General features: G+C 37.8%; 1 protein-coding gene across 5 annotated transcripts in view; it reads right to left on the bottom strand.

The window, feature by feature from the left end:
• Positions 1–20,952, bottom strand: part of CACNA2D3 (calcium voltage-gated channel auxiliary subunit alpha2delta 3) — a 468,281-nt gene that overhangs the window by 315,224 nt on the left and 132,105 nt on the right. For all 5 annotated transcript variants that reach the window (XR_008747525.1, XR_008747527.1, XR_008747526.1 and 2 more), the window contains one exon: positions 10,870–10,929. Coding sequence is in view for 2 of the 5 variants with exons in the window: in XM_055806468.1 (XP_055662443.1) it covers positions 10,870–10,929 (60 nt within the window). In the remaining 3 variants the exon portion in view is untranslated. The remainder of the gene's footprint in view (positions 1–10,869; positions 10,930–20,952) is intronic.

Raw genomic sequence — 20,952 nt, forward strand, 5'->3', positions numbered from 1 at the left:
ATTTAAAATTATTGTTGTGTAGCAAAAAATCTGCTCTCCCCCCCAAAAAATGAATAAACCTAGATTACTTCCACGCTTTTCAATAATTTGCCTATTCCTAAATACCAGGTTGGAAAAATATATGACTTTTAACTTAATCTCATCACCAAGCACCTCCAAATAAAAAAAAAAAAAGCACAGAGAAAAGATGGTCTGCCATTTATTTCTCCCATTTATAGATTATTAAACCTAAAGATAATAGGAAAAAGGTGGAAAAAAGTGGAGAATGTCTGGGCTGTAGTATCAGATATCGCTGCTTATTACTGGCTATCTGCCTAGTAATCATAAATCCATAGGGTAATATACGAAAATCTTTTGCTTTTCAGGTAGGTGTGAGCCAAGAAGAAAAAAAAAGTTTAATTTTCTACGAAGAGCAGAAAACAGCAAGCACAGCACAATTGGGTACCAGGATGCATAAATATTCCTGATTACAAACCCTTTCACATAAAGCAAACAGGAAGAGTTTGAAGCTAACAGTGTGTACATCATGCAAAAGGTATCTCTGTCCCAAAAGATAGATATCACATAGACTATGAATGAACTGCTCCAATAAATTATATTATTCCTCAGAGGGGAAAGGAGAGCAATGTTATAAACAGTGACTTCAGAAAAGTGAGAACAATAGGGCATTGAATTTTGCAAGAGTGAATTAAGGACCTTTTTTTTTTTCCTGGAGGAGAGCTCAGTATCATTGACCAATGAGCCTTATAAATAAAAACATTAACTCCAGCACTGCCTGCTCCTCTAAGCACCTCAAGCACCTTGTTCTTTCAACATACCAGAAACAAAATGTAGATACAAAATGCGTACAAGTACATGCAGAATTAAATAATGTTTCAAATAAAATCTTTAAAATATACTTTCCAGACAGTTCAGAAAGCATGTGATTCTGGCAAAACGCACATCTCAAACGCACAGCTTTGATGACAGACTGTGCACTGTGTATCACTGGGATATAGAAGTAGTCTTAACAAACCAGAAAGCAATGATCTCTGTACAGCACCTCCTCCTCCTGCTGTCTGATACGTATTGAATATCCACAGATAAAAGAAACTTAAGCCGGAGCAGCATTTTTCAAAATTAATCTTGATAGCATCAAAATCCTCAGAAGTGTGACTTGCCTTTGGCATCACTTAAGGCAAGGAAAGTCGTTTTGTTAAAACATTCACCAAGGTCTTGACAGGACTAAAGAGGTGTCCAAGTCAACCTGCCTGCCAGCGTGCAGGGGCTCAGTGTCGGGCACAGGGCTGCTGCTGGCCAGGCCAAGGCACAGGGCTTGGAGCTCAAGGCACTCAGTAGCTGACCTTTGCTGCAGCAGAGAGTGAAAAGCTAATTAGAAAGCATTTTCAGAAGGTAACAAGCTCTCCTTTTTCCTGAGAAGGATGATTACTATTTTCTAGGCCACAATTCTCAACAAGTCAAACAACTGTCCACTATGATGTGATTTTTTTATCTCAAACTCCTGTTTGCTATCACCAGTATGCCAAACATTAAGCATTAGCAACTCTTTCATCCGCGGTCATTTCTCCTTTTTCATGGCTCTTCAGCTGTTTTCTTGGTTAGTTAGAATTGGACATTGATAGTCCTATAAATGCCTACTAAAGACATGTTTTTAAACACATCTTCTCTGTCTGCTCTGACAATGATGAGTTTCTCTGAGGTTTATGGCAATCTCCAGGAGCATATGTTTTTCAATAGCATTGTGATATTTTTCTTCATCTACTGTGCAGCCGTCCTCCCTCACTCCCTGCACACATTTGTTTTGCCAAACTTCTCTGAAACCCATTTTGAAATGGTATTTGACCGTTACCCTTATTCTCTGAATGTTTCTTTTGTTTTATAACACAGCTTAGGTCAGGCAGCTTCTTACTGTTTACAATTGCCTAACTTGACACAGAAGATGATGGAGGACAGAGGGGTTTGCCTTTTTTTTTTTTTTTTTTTTTTTTTGAAGTAGCTGAAAATGTTTTCTCCGTTTCTCCATTTTGGCTCACTGTAAAGTGAAGGTAATGGTTTTACAGAGACTTGCAAAGAGATTACTGTCAGTACTCTTGAAGCACAAAGACATTAACACTTAACAGCTTTGCCTTTCTACCTTATTCCTCCTTCTCCAGCCCTCCTTCCTGCACTTTACAGTCTTCCAACACCTAACCTCTTACTGCATTGTTTCTGCTTTCTTCTCCATCCTCCACAGACTTCTTTTCACAAACCTCAGTTTCCCCTTGCTCCATTTAACCTGTCCTGGCTGCTCTTACACCCCTGCCCAGCCCAACGGACCTGGCATCCAGGAGGTGCTCAACTTCCCAAAGGCCACTCTGCTTGGAAGTGCAGGGAAAGTTGCCAACCTCTCAGTTGTAAATCCTGGCATGCATGGATCACCTGCTATTTTGACTGTGTGAAAAGGCAATCACATTGGCAGAAGCTATACTGGTTTGGACATTTTTGGAAGGAATGCTAGGCATTTTGAAGGAGGAAATTTTTTTGAAGCCTCAAGTGAAGTTCTCGTAAGCTTACATTTGCTCCCAGCTTGATATTACAAATCTAAATCTAATTTTAAGGCTGCAGCATTATGTATTGTTATTGGTTTTCTGCTAAAAGTTCATCTCATAATGTCTCTTTTTTTTTTTTTTTTTTTTTTTTTCCTACTTGAAAGTGAACATACCTGTTTTCATTGACTGGCTTTTCCTGGTACGTTACCCCTTTACCTGAACAATACTAGCTTATTCCACTATCTGTTTTGTTGCAGTAAGTTAAAGAATTCCCTTGCAAAACCAATAAAAGAACTCTGTGTTGTAAACACAGAGTTTTATCGCTATTTTAATGAGAACTTGTTTTACTTATAACCCTAACCTGTGAGTTTAAGTGAATATGCAAGAACCACAGCTTTTCTAAACATGACTCTAATTCTTAGAAGATGCTTACAAAGAGCATAAAAAAAGCAACCTGGAAATACTTAATGATTTGAGCATGGGAAAGGAAAAACTGTATATACGTATTGTATGTATGTAAATACTTTCTGTTCAATCTTGTTATTGCTGTTAGCCTGACCTGTGCTTCTTCTTAGTTTTGGAAAACACATTTCTTTTTTGCAGAATTGTGCCAGAGGTGAAAAGACATGCTGCAGTTCGGATCCATCCTCTGAATCAAGCAGAACAGAAACTCAGACAAGGGCCTCTGAAATCTGAAACGACTGCCCCATCCATCAGGCTTTTCTGAGCTGGGCGTCTCACAAACTCTTCTGCTGCAGTTGCTTCACATCATATAAATAATTTAACATTCACTAGAGAAGCAACTTGAACAGGTTTCTCATATCCTATCGGATAGCCCCAGCTACCTGATTATGAGTTGTCCTGAACTAAAGGTTTTTCTTGCTCAGGAAAAACTTTGGGATATCTCGGTCTTTCATTGGAGAACTTGAAATGTGGAAAACATTCATGGGATGAGAAAGGTATTTCCTTCTCTTCTGGTAGCAAGAAAATATAATAAAGGGACAGAAAAATATAAAAGGAAAAATCTCAGGATATTTAAATTATCTGCTCAGTCATACAGTTCTATGACAATTCTACGTTTCAGATCCCTTTAATTATTTAAATCAGGTATCACCAGACTTGCAGTGTCCATATTTTGATGGCTATAGCTGAATTTATAGCGTGTTCTTCAGTACACGCTTCACACGCTTCAGACAGTGATTGCTGTCATGAGAAAGGCAGGCAGGAATAAATCCAGAACTGCCTGGAAACTGCTTCTGGTAGTTGTTTAATGAGCCTAACCTGTTAACGGTAACTAAAGGATGAGTCCTACAACTGCAGTCAGAAGAAAGAATCTCTGGAACTCCATGCCAAACTTTCTCAGAAGCAGAGCATGTTATTTGCCATAGAAATTCAGACCACAGCTGCCGGCTCCTTTGCTGTCAAGCCCCGCGTAGAGAGAAAAGCTACTCTTCAGTTACTGAACGGGCGGAGGGTTACTGTTCTGTCTTGATGGCTCCCTTCTATAGGGCAGAATGGCACCAAAATGCCAACCAATTATTCACAGTAAAGAAATTAGGCATTTGTTGAAAACTCATCTCCTGCAGCTCTGCTTCTGAGACAAACTCTGCATTTCAGCACTTAGCTATCAAACCCACTCCTTGTCAACAGAAGTTATGAACAGACATAAAAATAAAATTGTTCTAGTAATTTACATTCAATTTGATTGCAGCAAGAGAGCTTAATGATTCTTAGAAAGATACATGTGGGGAAGGGGAAAAGTAGTGAAAATTACCCACTGATCATAACTGTCTTGAAACACTCAATCCTCAGAAAAATTCTATAAAACTCTGAAGTGAAAAAGCTAAGAAAGAAGTTAACCATCATCATCAGATGAACTAGAATATCACTAGCTTTTTTGCTTTCTGTTCACTTACCACAGAAGCAGAAAACAGTTGAAAGCCTGAAGATCTAAATAACCCCAAAGATGCATGGCCCCTTTTCCTCTGTCTGTTCTCTTTCTGATAATTCATCCCTGCCATGCATGCAAAGCAAAAGTGATGTGAAAGTCTTCCTCTGAAGCTTACCTTACTTGTGCACCAATTCTAGAACTCTTAACCAGTAACATTTGAATACACTCATGTCTCAATAGTTCCACATTAATTTCTGTTTTCCTCAGCAAATAAATAGGAAAGAGTAGGCAAGCTAAAGTGCTCTCCACTGAAAGGGCTTATCCCTAGAGCTATAAACCTGGAAATCAATTTGTTGTAGTTCTGGTATTAGGGCAGTTGAGAAGTTCTTAATTTGAGCTCACAGAAATCAATAAGAATGCTACTAAACTAAGAACGGCACAGCTGAAGCAATTTTTTTCTTTCAGAAAAAAAGTATAGTATTTTCCGAAAGAAAAAAAAATTCAATAGGAAAACCTAAAGTCAAAGACTAACAGATGCTTCTATCATTTAGGTGTGTCCTGTTACGCCTTGTAGTTCACTCACTCACTAGACACTCATGTTTCTATTCCATTTTTCCTTTTTTTTAGCCCTCAAACTGCCGTTCAGTTCTTAAGAGTCTGGGGCTTTGTTGTTGCTGTTGGTTTTTAACGACGTTCTGAATTCCAGGCTTACTGTCCTTATCTGTCAATTAGTACTGAAAGCTTTGAACTGTCCAGGAGACTCAGTAACAAAAAGACTTCTTCAGAGCATTCCTACAGCACAGCTGGCTGTACCCAAATCGCACCTTCAGCAGGATGAACATAAGCACGCAGAACCTGACACAGCATCGCACGTGTCAGAGGAACAGAAAGACGAACACTTTGAGAGCAAGTTCTGTGTGAGGCACCTCAGAGAAGAGCTCCAGAGGCAGATTCTACAGCCAAATAAACTATAATGTTTCCAGGGTTTGTAGCTACTTCTTGGAAGAGTTGCACAGGGCTGTGAAAAGGTAACGGTTCATATTGGTGCTCGGTAAGGATCTCCTCCTCCTTCCTGATGTATTACAAGCTACAGGTACACTGTCCACACCTCATCCAAATACAGCTCAGAGCACTTAGCTCCGCAAAATATTTCCAAGAAAGTCTAAAAAGAAATGTGGGCTGTCAGATCTTACATCAGGTCTCCAGGCCGGCAGTTTAGAAAAATTGATTTCTGATTTAGGAGGTAAGCAGCCTAGATAAATAATCCACACAGCACAACAAACTTCGATGCTCCACTGCTATTTTAAATGTACTTTTCAAAAAGTCATTTCAGACACTGGTTCTGAGTGCTGAAAGTCCAGCAGACTTCCCTTTCCGTCAGGAATGTTCAGGACCCTTCACGAGCTGACTTCAGTCTTGTGGACATGATTCTAGCAGCCAGAAAAATAGCAATGCCAATAGACTTTAAATCTAGATATCATATGCCTCATTCAAAATTAGCGAGATAATAAATATGCAAACAGACTTTTCTGAAATAGTAACATGGAAGTAATGCACATGTTATAATAGGAGTTTAATAAGATTACGTCGAATAGCTAGTCTCAATTATCTTTTGTCCTTGCATTTTCCAGTAACTGATATCAATGTAATTACCATTATTTGATTAAATTTTAATTAAATACCTAAGCATTAAATAATCCATCATTAGAAATTCTTGCATGATATCATCATACTACATAAACATTTAGGTCAGAATTTTTTAAAAAGTAGCAGCAGCAGCAATTTAATTTATGCTTTTATGTCTATATTTAAACTCTGTATCTAGCAGCTGAATTTCAAAATTACTAAAAGTCAGGTAGCTCCCTTTGAAAGGCAACAATTAACTATCTAGTAACATCAACAGTTGCAGGATTAGGCCCAGAAGCTGTAGAGTTTATGTTTAGGGACTAATTCTCTTCCCCAGCACTCTGCTATTTGTGCTTTCTCCTAAACCTTTGAAATCTCACCTTTTGTAGGCTTTCAAAAGTCATTAAATATGACTAAAATACTTTAAAAAGTATATTGTTCAACCACGTAAACCATCAGAAAATCCATAACTATCTGTCTGCTGATTTCACAAGATTTTTTTCTATAGCCAACATATATACTCTAAGAGTAAGGATGAGATTTTTCAAGGACACAAAATGCAATTGGGAGTTAGCAGCCAGCAAAATCGAGCAGGCAGGTACCTAACTCTGGAACAGTTTTGAAAACCTCTTCCTTAAGACTCAGCCATGTGTTATAGATCTAAAAAAAATGAATAATGAAAAGCAGCCTTATACCATTATTCCTTTTTTATCCCACTAAATTAAATTTAAGCATATTCTTAAAAGAAAGCAATCCTTTCCTAAAAACTATTTGATTAATCCTCTTCTAGCTTTCTTACATAAAACTGAAATAAGGTCAACCACCTTAAAGTACTGGCACTCAAACCTCTCCTATCTTGTAGAGAAAGTGAAACTACAACAATCAGAAAAGAAAACATTTAGTAATTCAGGTGACATCAACTAAGCACTAGCTTTGATTCTATTAAAAAGAAATAACCTTGCTTTTTTGCTTTTAACATCACATCACACACACACACAGAAAACTCAGCTGGAATGTAAGGCGAGTGAACTAATGAACTTAATTAATGCACACAAAATAAAAGAACTACCCTGCAAATATGTATGTATAATGAAACTGTCCACCAAATGAACCAGTAGTATTAACGTACTTTTGGATGACTTCTTCCTGTCATTGGGGTCAGAAGAATGAAAGCTGGGTAGGAACCAAGTATTATAAATATTTATTGATCCTAAAATTAATATTTTAAAAAAAAAAGTTTCTAAATAAAAAAAAGTACAAGTTACTTTTACTGCCTCACTGAGAACTCCAGCACCGGTTCCACTGCTGAGCATCCACCTCCTGAGATCATTGAAAACCAGAAAGGATACAACACTATGGTAGAGTTCAGATGGTAACAACGCTTTATGCATCTCTACCCTAAGAGCTCAGGTACAATCACATAAATACCCCGATACCGCAGAGGACTCAGGTGCCCCCCCGACGCCTGACTGCAGTTTAAGCAGGCTTTACCACCTCGCTAGCGACTGCGTAAGGAAAGCAGCTGGATATCACATGGGTGTATTCTTAACACAACAAAATCTGCCCAGTTTCTAGTGGTTTGAGGAAATGTGGTGGGAGGAGAGCGCCTCTAAACCTCTGTGGTTATGTCAGTGGCATATGCAACAAATTCTTTGTTATATGACAGCTCCAGGGAAGAGTTTTCCACTTCAGAGCCTCTCCCAGGGGTCTGAATACAAACTCCACCATGGTGCTTCTGTGAATCATAACAAGGCAGTTCACATCTTAGGAAGCACTTACCCAAGCACAAAGGAAGTAAATGATCAGGAGGGCCAAATTTCAGTTAACAAGAATAATTGCAAAGGAATTGAAATATTTTTTTTTTTCATAAATCACCTCCAAACAGGAGGTGTCAACCTCTTATCATCACACACAACACCAACACCCCACCACCACACCACACACACCCCCCACATTTTTCTCTGGCAAACAGTTAAGCCAACAAAACTAAAAGATGGCTGTAGAATCACTTCTAAACGTATAACTCCCAAAACTCTTGCTAGGTCTGTTCTTGGCAGTTGGCCTCATATCGTTTTCTTTATCATGTTAAAGCCACAAAATCAGGAGGAATTACTTCATTTTAAGCAAAGGCAAGCACAAGGACAGCGTCCCATATAAAGCAAGACAAGCAATTCTTTAAGCCTATGGAAGTATTGTGACAATACTCACTGTAGCAATACAAATGGTAATTTATCTTATATCCCCAAATACATTCATTATTAGGCATGATTAAAGGTAGTAAGTCCACTTAACAACAACTTGAAAAAAGTCTTTAATAATACAGAATAACCTGAAACTATACCCACCACATGAGAAAATGCTGTATTGAGTTAAAGGTTCAAATGTAAGTAACATTTATAAGGTTATTTCCTCATAACTTGCTAAAACTGCAGCTCTTGGTTCACAACCCTAACAGAAAAAATAATCTTGCAAAGCCCAAATACTGCAGGGTAAATCTTTAAAAGTCAGTTCTCACCGATTCTTAGTTCAGCCACTACTCAAACATGCAATAAGTAATGCTGATGAGTTAAATATCGTATCACCCATTTTGATTCATCTCTTTTGATTCACTGAGAATTTTATTTATGTTTATAACTACAAGGTTTTTGTTTGCAGTGCCAATAGATTCAGTTCAGGGATAGATAGCTTAGTGCTTAGACCGTTATACAGCATTACGGTATATCGATTAAAACACCTATAGAATAACTAAGGACAAAACTAATAATGTTACTAGGGAAAATGCCCAGAGGTGATCAGATCTAGCCTAACCAAATAATATAATTCCAGCTTTGCTGAAGAGAATACCAGCAGTTGAAAAGATGAACTCTTACAGTTCTTATTTTAAGTTGGTATTTTTTCACAGTCAATAAAAATATTAATATAATTTTATTTCTCCCTTATATCATTTTTATGTCCCAACGCAATATTATCTATACTGTCCTCAAGACATAGAAGGTGATGTTGGACTAATAAAAAGCACAAAAGCACTTCCTTTATGTGCTTTCTGAATTTCCAGAATATCTGAGCACAAAGAGCGCAGACTGGTGCTGTACCACATTCCGCTAATTCAAAGCATTTAATCCTGTCTTCCACGTCGGCCAAGGCAATACAAATGCCAAAAAATTCCTCTTTGATAGCAGAATTATATACATTGTATATTATATAAGCCTTCGGTCCCCCTCCACGGGATGTACACTATCAAATCATTCTGGCTATTATTTTATATATAGCAGATGGTATTACGAGATTTTTGATAAAGAACAACAATCACCCAGCAAGGGTTGCAAAGGGGTCGCTGAAACCAAGATTAACAATTGATTAGCTTTAATGGACCGTGACAGTAATAAACAACAGAGCTCTACACAAAGATTTGATTGTCCTGTTAATGCTGCTGGCACAAATGGCTTTTAACTGGCTTCCTGAAAGTGTTAATATCTTCAAAGCCTCAGCAAATGAAGGACTTTGTCAAAGTGAGAACTATCCTGCAGTAAAGAAGCACTTACTGCGGACCTCTAAAAAATTTTCTATAAAGCCTTTTCACTGATTTATTCAGACAAGAGCTCCCTATTTCTCCAAGGCTTAAAGTTCAAAAAAATAAAAGGCAGCACACCTCTCCAAAGCTGGAATGTAATAGAACTAAAGCATTTGAATACAGATGCCAGCATGAATTGAATACAACAATAATATGAATTATCAGTTTCAGAGTGCTCGTTTTATCCTTACTCCGCCTCGGACTAACAGACCTCAGTATCACAGCCCGCCCGAGCTCGATTTTTTATCCTTAGCTCTGAAAATTTCACTCTATTTTCTGTTCCCATTTATGCACAGAAATCAGTATTTTGCATCATATTTTCATTGAAATAAAATGGTTTGTGATTACTGGAAGTAATCATGATAAAATCTGAAAATAGAACTTAGAGATCCGTGTATTTCTTAGAAAAAAAGTCTATGGAAAAAGTCTCTGCTTCCCTTAATGCTTAACTCAAAATTGAAATGGACACATGGCAAATATTCACAGAAGGTTTTAAAATTAAATGTAGATAGAAACAAAGTGAAAGCTCGACCTAAGAAGGCATTCAAGAAACCAAGGATATTACAGGGAAGGAGCTATTTACTCGTTTAAGTATTAAGTAACACTTTCTGTTACACCTCCCATTTTAGGTTAGATTACTTGGTTTCTAAATTAACCGGTTTTTTTAATTCTGTCTCTTATTTAAGCAAAGGTTTTTCCTTTAAACCTTTTTAGCCATGAGCTGCCACAGTGCTTCTCCTTCCTGCGCGATTCCTAAAGGCAACATTTTGAGAGAGTAATGGCATGGCTCTAAGGGCTCCTAGGTATGAGGAAAAAAATGGACACAGATCCAAACGAAAACCATTTGCACAAATCAAGGTCATACTAATCTCATCCCCGTGGGTCCCACCCCATCTGCAAATTCAGCGCTCTAAAGAACAATTCCTTGCCAGTACTCTGCAACGATGAAACATGCTGCTAATTATTGTGTTTAAAAAATCTTGACCTAAGCATACATGAAGGGAATTTAAATGAAATCTCAAAAAAAAAAAAAAAAAAAAAAAATCCACCTGCCTGGCCTCCCAACACACAAGCACTAAATACGTAACCTGTCAAAATACTGAGCTGGCCTTCATCAATTCTGTTTTCTGTAATCAGCTTCTTTCTATTACTCACATGCTTGGCTTTCTACATCAGTTCTTCTAGCAAGCTGTTGTATAAACTGTTGTAGCATACTCTGATGATAAACATCTAAGAAGGTAATTATTAATTACCTGTAAGTCCGCATCAAACTCATGTTTCAGGTAAGCATCTTCTGCAGCTTCAACAAGACGCTGAAAAAAGAAAAAAAGCATATATTTGAAATAATGGGTAACATCATTAAATCTAAGTGTTCCTTCCAGTATAAAAACAGATGTTGTTTGAGAATTGTGTAATTCATTTACACCACATATCTGCTATGATACTTTGTATTGAAACAAATGATCCAGATAAAAAACACCAAAAAAACAAGACCAAGTTTTTCAAATCCTTAGCATCCATGATTGGTGGTACAAACTCTCAAAACAGCTCAACTACTAATAAATAAATATATAAGGTCATTTCTTCCACTAGTGCTCCACACCATGCAGCTCCTGTTCCAATAGCGACTTTTGAAAGAACACAAAATAATGTTGCTTTTCACATTGGACCACAGTTTGCACGTAGCAGCCCTTCACATATCTATCTTAAAATTAAAATAGGAGTTCTTTCCTAATAATGCTCTTGTTTGCAAGCAAATGAAATAAAGAGTACTTTCTAAATTACACATCAAATAGAAAAGGTTAGAAAGATCAAGACTAGGTTTGTTTACTCAGCAGATTTGAAGTGTTGTACATACAATCTTAAGATGGTGCATAATCACAGGATTTTTCTGCAATTACAGAAATAATATTTACTGAATGACAGTAATTCAGTAGTATTTTTTTCCTCTTAATAATATCCAGAACTCCCTGTAGTAGTTTTCCGTTACCACTATCATCTGAAAGAAAAATAAAAAAATATAAATGGGTTGCACTAAAACACAGCTAGTTAAAAAATTTAATTCATGTAGGGGTTTAACTATGGAAGTAACTTTAATTTTTATTTAATACCGAACATTTATATATGTACAACCCAAAACCAATTAAAGAATGACCTGTCACAGAATTATTTTTTTTTTTTGATCTATCAGACACTGGCACAGATGTATATTTTCAAGTATTTTGTCTCGTGAGGCAAGTGAGCTCCCGGCTCTCAGTAACGCTACATGGAGCTGACAGCCCTGCACACGTGTGCTTTTCACAACCGTATGCACTTTTATCAAGTCTTCGGAAATAAAGCTAAATGGAATTAGAATTCATATTGATTGCTATACCATTTGAACTATAATGGAAACCGAACCAAGAAAAATATTTGTGGTGGCCAATTCAGATTTAATGGTTCAACAAAAACCTGAAGGTTTCAAGCAAAGCCACGCTGGTTACAAGGGGGCATTTGTGTTCCCCGAGGTCTGCAAAGCCGCAGCTTGTCACAGCCTTTCCTCCACAGCTCGGGCTCATCGCACAGCTTAAGGAAGGCACAAGCCTCACCAAAACCTCAGTCCACTGCCGGCCTCCTGCATCTTCCCTGCAGCCCCAGCAAGAAGGTTTTTCATACTTTTTTTATTTTAGTGCAGAGCTACAGATCTCAAATATTTGATTAAAAACTGGAAACACTACTGACGTCCAGGCTGATACAGAAAAGCAAGAGCGAGCAGATGAAGTCCACCTGCCCAGAGCCTGGTGCTCTGTGTGTACATCCCTGGATTTTGACTGGTTGCACCTTTAAAAAGCTTGTCCCACATAAACCCAGCTGGTCCTAGCCAACCCTATTGACCTAAACTGGAATTGAACTGAAACTGTTCCAACATGGGGCAAATCAAACCAGAACTGAACAATGCAACCAGCTCCCTTCTGCACACGCACACACAGGTGAAAGAACCCAACAGCACCCAGTGCATCGTGACAGGCCATGCCAGGGGAAGCCATCAAAACCCACCCCAACTACAGCAGGGAGGTTCTGCGGAACTGTTCCTACTGCTCCTGCAGTGTGTAAATTGTTATAAAAGCAGACCTTGCAATCTGAAAGGTTATCAAACCTTTATGTGACTCACATTGTTTTTGGTTTTGCATTTAGATTTAAAAAGAGAAGTAACACCAATTAACTGCTCTGAGGGGGAAGCCTCGCGGCAACTGAAACAGGTTCTTAAACTTTTGAATGGTCTCGGTCCAGCTTGAGCACGTTAGTGACCCACTAAAAGTAGTTTACAAAAGTAGCTCTCATTTTTCAAGGATGAAAAAGGCACTTCATGTAAAATAACTACTCCAATTCAATGCCTTTCCACTGGTGTGTACTCCTTTATATAAAAAAAAACATAGTTGTGTTACTACTCTGTGCACATTAATACAAAAGATCATGACTGGTGAGTTTGAAAGGAAAAGAGATGAAAGAAGGATCAAAAAAATTCTCCATACAGAAATGAATGCAGGAAGAGACAAGTTTTTCTTTCTGTGCTGAAATATTTATTTACTCACCAGAAGAAAAATTTAGTATTTCATGAGATACCAGTGCCTAGATATTAGTACCTAGTGGGCTAGAAAAATAATTCATGGCTTCTTATATAGTTTGTATTGATCCCAATGTATTTCAATTACATTTTTGCCTTGGTGAAGTAAATTTAAACTAAGATTTATCTCCCATGTAAGAAATAGCTAGAGAAGCATAAGATGTGTAATAGCAGAAACATCTGGAAAGGGGGCAGCTCAGAAATGAAAAGTACTGATTCGTACTTTATTGACTTATTCATTAAGATTTCAGTTGTACATTTGTTCTATTAAAAAAAAAAGTTACCTACATTTCAGCAACATTTTCTACAGGAAACAAAACAACAAAACAAGGAGTCTACCAACATGTATTTTTTTCCATGAAGATGCTGACACAAATACACGCTATGTGATTCACCCTCACAAATCTAATAAAAAAATTAAAATTTTGGTACAGTGAATGTAGACAACACAAGCATATGCTGCGTTTTCTATGTAATAGTCCTTAACCATGGTTTGCTTTAAATATCTCAACAGTATCATGAAGACGACTGTGACAAATCTGGAAGAGCTACAGAAGAGGTAAGCTAGTAATAAGCCTAAATCCGTCAAGTGACATATTAGTGGATGCACACAGATGATATCAGAACAAAAAAAAATTGTATACAAATGTTTGGGGGATAGGTAGGGGTTTCAGTTTTGGTTCTTCGTTGGGTTTGGGGGGTAATTTATTTTTTTTTTTGGTTGTGTTTGGTTATTTTTTGGTTTTGTTTTGGGGTTTGTTTTGTTTTGTTTTGGTGGTTTGGTTTGTTGTTTTTTTGTTTGTTTTGTTTTTTTTTTTGGGGGGGGGGGGGGTGGGGTTTTTTCTTTTGTTGTTGTTTTAAAGTAGTCTCCAAAGGGATGGAGCATCATTGAAAAAATTCCTTAACACACTGGAGGCAAAACTATAAAGCCCACGTGTAATACTGCAACATTTTTATATTGAGGACAAAAATACCTTTTAAAAATATTTTAGTGACTGAACAGTTATCTATAGCAATGACTGTCAACATTAGCACGATTAGCAATTTTAACTTAATAGATTGTAATGACACTTAATTCAAATGCCAATATATTTTCATTTGAGTAAGCATACTCTAAAATCATTGTTGTAGCAAGTAAATGCATACCAAGCTGTGGTTTTCCCAAAGGGAATTGTTCATTATCTATATGCATTTACATGGAATGGATTATAAACACTGAGTGAGCATTGTTAGAGTTACACTATTTAAGGGTCTGTATTTTAGGAGTATTTACCTCTATATGAGGAAAGGTATTTGCCTGTGCATGCATATACAAGACAAGGGCAGCATATAATCTTTACATAAGGAGCAATTTGTACATTCTATGGCACAGTTCAACAGGTTCCCTCAGTTAAGGCTCTAATCCTTGTAACTTCCCAATTTGTGTAAACAGCAGGAAGATTAACTGACTTATCCAGCATATCACAATGCAGGATGAATAAAAACAGGGCACGAACCAGGAGGGAACACACATTGCACACAAAAAAAACCCCAAAATGTTCAAAACACTGTCAATGTTTGGTACTTTCAGTAGTACTAGTGTCACAGGTAAGGGAAAGAAGGCTGAGAGAAGAAAAAAAATGTTTGTTTCCTCTCAATAATATTAAAAAAAAAAATAAAAATCACTGAACTATGTCTGAATAGGGTAATTTCCCTGACAAATGATATTTTGATTTCAGTAAACTGATATTCCCAGATAAATTCTCACTCATATTAGGTTGTTATAGAGATCACAAAGGAAAGGTGAATGAAACAGAATGGATGAGGGGAAAAAAAAGAATCCAACAGAAAATAAGGGGAAAACAGAACAGATGGTCATAAAGGTGAAAATAAATGGAGAAGTAAACAACAATTTCAAGGAAAAACATCACACAAACATCCAGAGCATTAGAGTACCCAGTTTAACTTCTCAGAAGTTCTTTTCTCATTCCATGTGCCTTGTGTTTCAGTTTACTTTTCAATGAAACTTCTTCATTAGAATCCTGTTTTGAAGTTAGACTAAATAAATTCATAAACATAAGAAAGTTTGAAACAGTTTCTGAACACCTCTATTGCAGAGGGTCACTAAGCCTTATCATAAATGCTGACTGCAGTTGCGTCCTTTCTTTTCAACTATCAAGTCTTGATGTAGTGCATTTATATTTACTTGGTTCCTTTCTTTTTTTCTATTTTTTTTTTTTTTTTTTTTTACTGCTACACATAAAACCAGAAAGGCTACTAGAAATTTATTTTCTCCAAACCAAACTGCTACTAATTTCCAAAAAGGATAGAGACTGCTTTCCCTTAATTATAACGAGTATCATCTAGGTACTGATATTATCTCAGTCCATAACATTAACGGTTTCTATTCTATAATATCAATGTGATAAAATCTCATTTCAAAATAGCACAAAAACGCTATGTTGTGATGTACCTAAACATAAAAATTAGACGTGCCATCTCAATTGTAGATGCTCCTTGTTTAGTCATTCCCAGCTTCATGCCTCACTGCTAGAAAAATAACCAAGAAGTAAAGCTTCAGTTCTGTCAGTCAAAAACCGTGAGCTTGTCAGCAGCCCTTCTACTAACATATTCGTCCCAAACTCACTACACTATGCCTTAACATTTCTTTCAGTAAGTTATGAGTCTTGCCAGTGTGAGCTGTTACCCTGTACTATGTCACGCAATGCAGAACCGTCAAGTTATGTCCCTGGGAACATCACCCAGAGTACAGCTGCCAAGGGCCACCAGCTCTGACTCTGCTCTGAGCAGTGGGACATCGTAGTCATTAAAGTGTAGATAAACCTCTAGGAGGCTTTTTTATCCTAGCATCTGAATATCCAACCAAAAGTAAATAATAGCCCTGAACCCTAACACGCTTTCTCATTATTTTCCTATGGCATCTGTTTGAGATTCACCTCCAATACAAATCCTGTGTATAAATTCAAGGTTGATTTGAGATGAGTTTTGGACGTTAAAAAAATAATTAAAAGCCTTCCTTACTGAAAAACACCAAAAAGTCTAAACCCAAGAAAAAACTATGAGAATATTGTACTGAAAGCTTGTCTTTAAAAAATAAATAAATAAAAAAAAGAAAATCAACCCCACCGCCACCCCCCAAATAAAAAAAAAAAAACCAAAAAAACACAGAACAAAAAAACCCACACACAACAAAAAACCAAAACCCAGAACAACTATATGTAGGTAAAAAAAACCAGGAACTCCTGTAACTTGAAAAGCCTGTCTCCCAGAGTCCTATGTGTGGAGTTGTAACAAGGATTTCTACCTTAATCAAATGTAAAGAAACTTTGTTAATAAAAGACAGCAGGTAGCAAACCAAAGGAAAGCTAATCCCTGTTTTTAAGAGCTTCTTTCTTTCATATTTTGTAGCAAGTGTGCTGGTACATTAGGGAGCAAAAACCAGCAGTATTCTGTACGCAGAAAATGCAGCTACCAATAGTTACCTTACTTTGGGTGAAAGACTCAGTGCAATTTTGATTAACTTTAGTATTAATTTGAACATCTGATTTACAATCGACATTTATAGTAATTGAGCTATGAACATGCCAAAAGTAGTTATCTGGCTGCACTTTAGGAAATATTTAAAACATAGTTCAGCAGTTGAGTATATTCCTGGGAAAGAAACCAGAACTTGTGTTTCAATCATCAGAGCAATTTTCTTTACTGGCTTCTTCGCGAGCAGCCTGTGCTGTGCATGCGGGAGCACTCACTAACAGATTACCAAACTCCGAAAACATTACCCAGGTACCTTCCTATGACTTCCCCACCTCGGGGTTCATTTCAGAAGTGAAAAAAGGATTTCCTTTCCAGGAAACCTGTAAGGCTGCAGGTGCTGTGAAAACTTTTGAAATGCCTGGGCAGTTTTGAGAAAGAAGATTTATTAGCATTAAATGAATTTAGGTAATATTCTGGCATGGGTGGTAATCCTGTCACAAGTCCTCCTTACTTCCATCAGCACTCTGGGGTTTGCTTCTTTTGCAGTTCATTTAGTGGAGAAGGTAAAGAAGCCAACAGAGAATATCTGATGTTGTTCATCAGCATTGCTGTTATTTCCTAGGCTCAAAAGCAGTATCACATCGCAGGGCAATGAACGCACCCATGTGCAAACCGGCCCCTCTGTCTCACTATTTTATTGCAAATAGCTTTGCTCGTGTTTGCTGTAAGCAACAGGGAAGCATTGTAGGTATCAGAGACGGATGATGACCTTGGAGGAATATTTGCTACCTTCAGAAACACAGGTGTGGTTGTTTTTTTTTTTTACACAGGCCAATTACAACAGACTTGCAGTTTGGCTGTTTTAACCCTTGAGACTTTGGGGCGGGGGGGGGGGGGGGGGGGGGGGGGGGGGGGGGGGGCAGACAACAGTTTCTTCTTTCCAGAAAGCCCAGCAGCATATTTTTTTTCCCATTCTGTTCTCAGCTATGAGATATTTTCTAGGAAATTCTATCACTAAAATTCAGTGCGCCCTAGCCGCAGCAACAGCAAAATTATTTAGCCCCTGTTATCTTCATATTAGGGTTCTTACTGCTTGTAGCTTAAAACAGATATCAATCTTGCAACTAATGCCATACAAAAAAATGACTGCTCTATGACTACTATTAAATTCCACTACAACTCAACCAGACAATGTTCAGTCAACATAAGCGCTGCATCAAAGCAGAAATAAAGTATAAAAATAAATTAAAAGCTTAGCATATATAATTATTGTAAGTAACTACAATTATCCACTTATATCCATCCAAGACTAGATTTTCAGGCTGATTGTTGTTAGTCCTAGCTGGTTTTTTTGAAGCAATATAAAGAGGTAGCTTGGCAAAGAGCTAGACAAAGAAAAGAGACTGTAAATGGATTAAAGTACATGAAACTCACATTGCATAACAGTGGTTAAGACAATCCCAGAGTAATTAGATGCATTTCTAACTTAACTAGGTCAACACTATATTTAGCTATGGCATCTGGAGATTGCCATGGCAGGGAAGGAAGACTGCAGATGAAGAAGGTAACACATTTGTCTTGTACTGAGTTCTGCTGTGCTCAAAAGGCTGCACAAAGCCAATATATGAGATACAAGATAGGCAGATTTGATAATCTGCTCCTACCACGTTATTATGTCTACCACAGAGCAGAAAGGAATGATGTGCTAAAGAAGGTTTTATTCCCTACTTTTAATTCTTTATGTCCCAGCCAGCAAGGTATCAGTTCAAGTGCAGACACAACTTAATGCGGTTTCAGGGCTGTTTAAAATCTGCTTTGCCCCTCTGGGGTACAGCAGCAACCAGTTTCTTCAGCCGCCTCTCCTACCTCAGGGCCAAGGGGAAGGTTCCACAGCATTTCACACCAATCATGTAATCATCCAGGGTTCGGTAATTCTCTGGAAATACCTTTATGTATCTTTTTAATTCCACTTGCAACATGGCAACACAATTTATAAAGTTTTGCATTCAATTAATAGCTCACAACTGGTACATTGCTCTCCTCCACATAAATTTAAAAATCCATTTACAGTGTTACTTTGTAAAACACCTTCAAAAATCAAGGGAAGCTGACCTGCGTATGTGTCTAAACATCCACCTGCATACACATACATTTATAGATATTTATTCAATAATAACCTGCAAGTATCATTATAATACTTATTCCTGTCCACTGTACTGAAATCACTAGATTAAAACATCTGCTGTAATAATCTTTTTCGCAGGTTTAAGCTACCATGTCACACACTTTACCTGTCACAATCACTATCCTGTTTGGATAATGCCAGGCTGTCTTTCTGCATTTGAGTACCGTGAGGACTTACATGACATCTGAGAAAAACCAGTTTGCCCTCAGCTCTGACAGCTCTCAGCACTACTGCTGGGCGCTTGGCAGGTGCAGCTTCGGCTTAACCGTGTTCATGCAAGTTCATTTAATGCAAAATTCTCCATCGGTAGGATTTATCTCACCTAACCTTAGCTATTTCAAAGTTGATCACGTCTCTACACAAGTTAACTAAACATCCTTCATATCTATGGGCAGAAAACTCCCAAAGGTGCTGCTTGTCCCGTTCTAAAATAACTCATAAGGTACAGGAAGAACTCTGGAAGTTTTCCTTCACTCTTTTCTGCATTAGATGTTTAACTTCATATGAATGAAGTTAAGGGAGATGAATCCCACACCATATGTGCAGCATAAATGAGCTAAAAGAGAAATGGAAGTACTCCCACGCTTGGTCCATAGGGGACAGGAGGCTTGAGGTGGCACTTTGCCCTGACAGCAGGCCAGGGACCAGCCGAGGTGTTTGTTCTGTTCACGTCTAGAAGCGCCAAGCGAAACTGATCGTCTTTGCTTTGTTCCCTCTCAGCTTTTCCCTCACTTCTGCACTAAGGCTCAGTCTCCCAAGTTAATTCAAATTCACCTAGCAATTTGTGGTCTAGTTCAACAAAATCAGCTATGATATACTGTCCTTCTTCCAGTTTCCAATCAGATTACCATCACACAACAGAAAAAAGAAGAAAAAATCAACCAAGATTTATTACTCAAAACAAAGGTCATTTCCAGAGTTTTCAGGGACTTATTTCCGGTGCCTAGCCCAGCACTCAATCACAAGACACTGAGCCTTGTCTTTGCTTTCAAACCAAGCCATGAAAACAGCAGGCATTACTCTCTCTCAAGTGAAGTCAATTGGACTATTGCTTTTTACTTCCCACAGGGTCAGGTTTTCAGTTGTTGATAGACTAAATTAAAAGGAAGAAATGTTAAAAAAAGGAAATTCAAACGCTGAATTTTCTACTAACACCTTCACAACTCCCTATTGGAAGTGGAATTTTCTAAGCTAGATATTGAGGCAAGTAGAACATTATTGTGAAGATGTGAAGAAAGAAGTGCTTCATGAAGTAAAGGTGTGCTGTCTCTTCAATACATGGAGCCAGTTTAAAACAGAGATAGAGTGAAGATACTGTAGCAAATATTCCCTCTCTTACAATAACTGCCCTGAGAACTTAAACAAATCAGTATTAGCATTGTTGTATTTCTAAAATTTTATAACAAAAACATTATGTTGAAAACATCAGACGCTATTGTGGATGCAAAGCCAAACTAAGCTAGGAAATCTAGAATGAAGCTGCCTCTAACTTCAGTCCCCAGTATCACTGTATCATTTTGCCTGTATGATTTTGCTTGGTTACAACACTGAAAATACCATCTAAGACCTTTGCAGTTCTCACTGACAAAGTGATGGCAGTTGGTAACCGTTTTGATACGTATCAGTAATGGATTTTGCAAGCATTCACCCAAGACTTAGAAATCCAGCATTACATCTCAGCTTAAACAGGCACAGACTCTTTGGCCCACTTCAGTGCTGCAATGCACCCAATTCTGCCTTCAAACACAATCATGGCTTACTCCCATTTCCCTCTCTACCTGACCGTGGCCCTACCCCTACTCTTATTTCTTTCCTACCCCTCTCTTCACATCCTGAGCTCATTAAGCTCGTATTGTGTGTCCCAAACTCCAGTGCTAAGGTTTTTCATACTACTCTCCACCTCATCTCTAGCACCTACCAATTATTCTTCCTTCTTCATATCAGCCTTGGTGCCCACATTGCCAAGCATGTTCATGACAAGTCTTTTCCAGGCCCCTTCCAATATCTCCTCACTCTGCCAACCTCTATTTCCCATTTTCCCTATCTCCTGTACAATCTCACTGAACCCATCTA

Source organism: Falco peregrinus, chromosome 5 (assembly GCF_023634155.1).
Source record: "Falco peregrinus isolate bFalPer1 chromosome 5, bFalPer1.pri, whole genome shotgun sequence".
In the NCBI taxonomy this organism is placed as follows: Eukaryota; Metazoa; Chordata; class Aves; order Falconiformes; family Falconidae; genus Falco; species Falco peregrinus.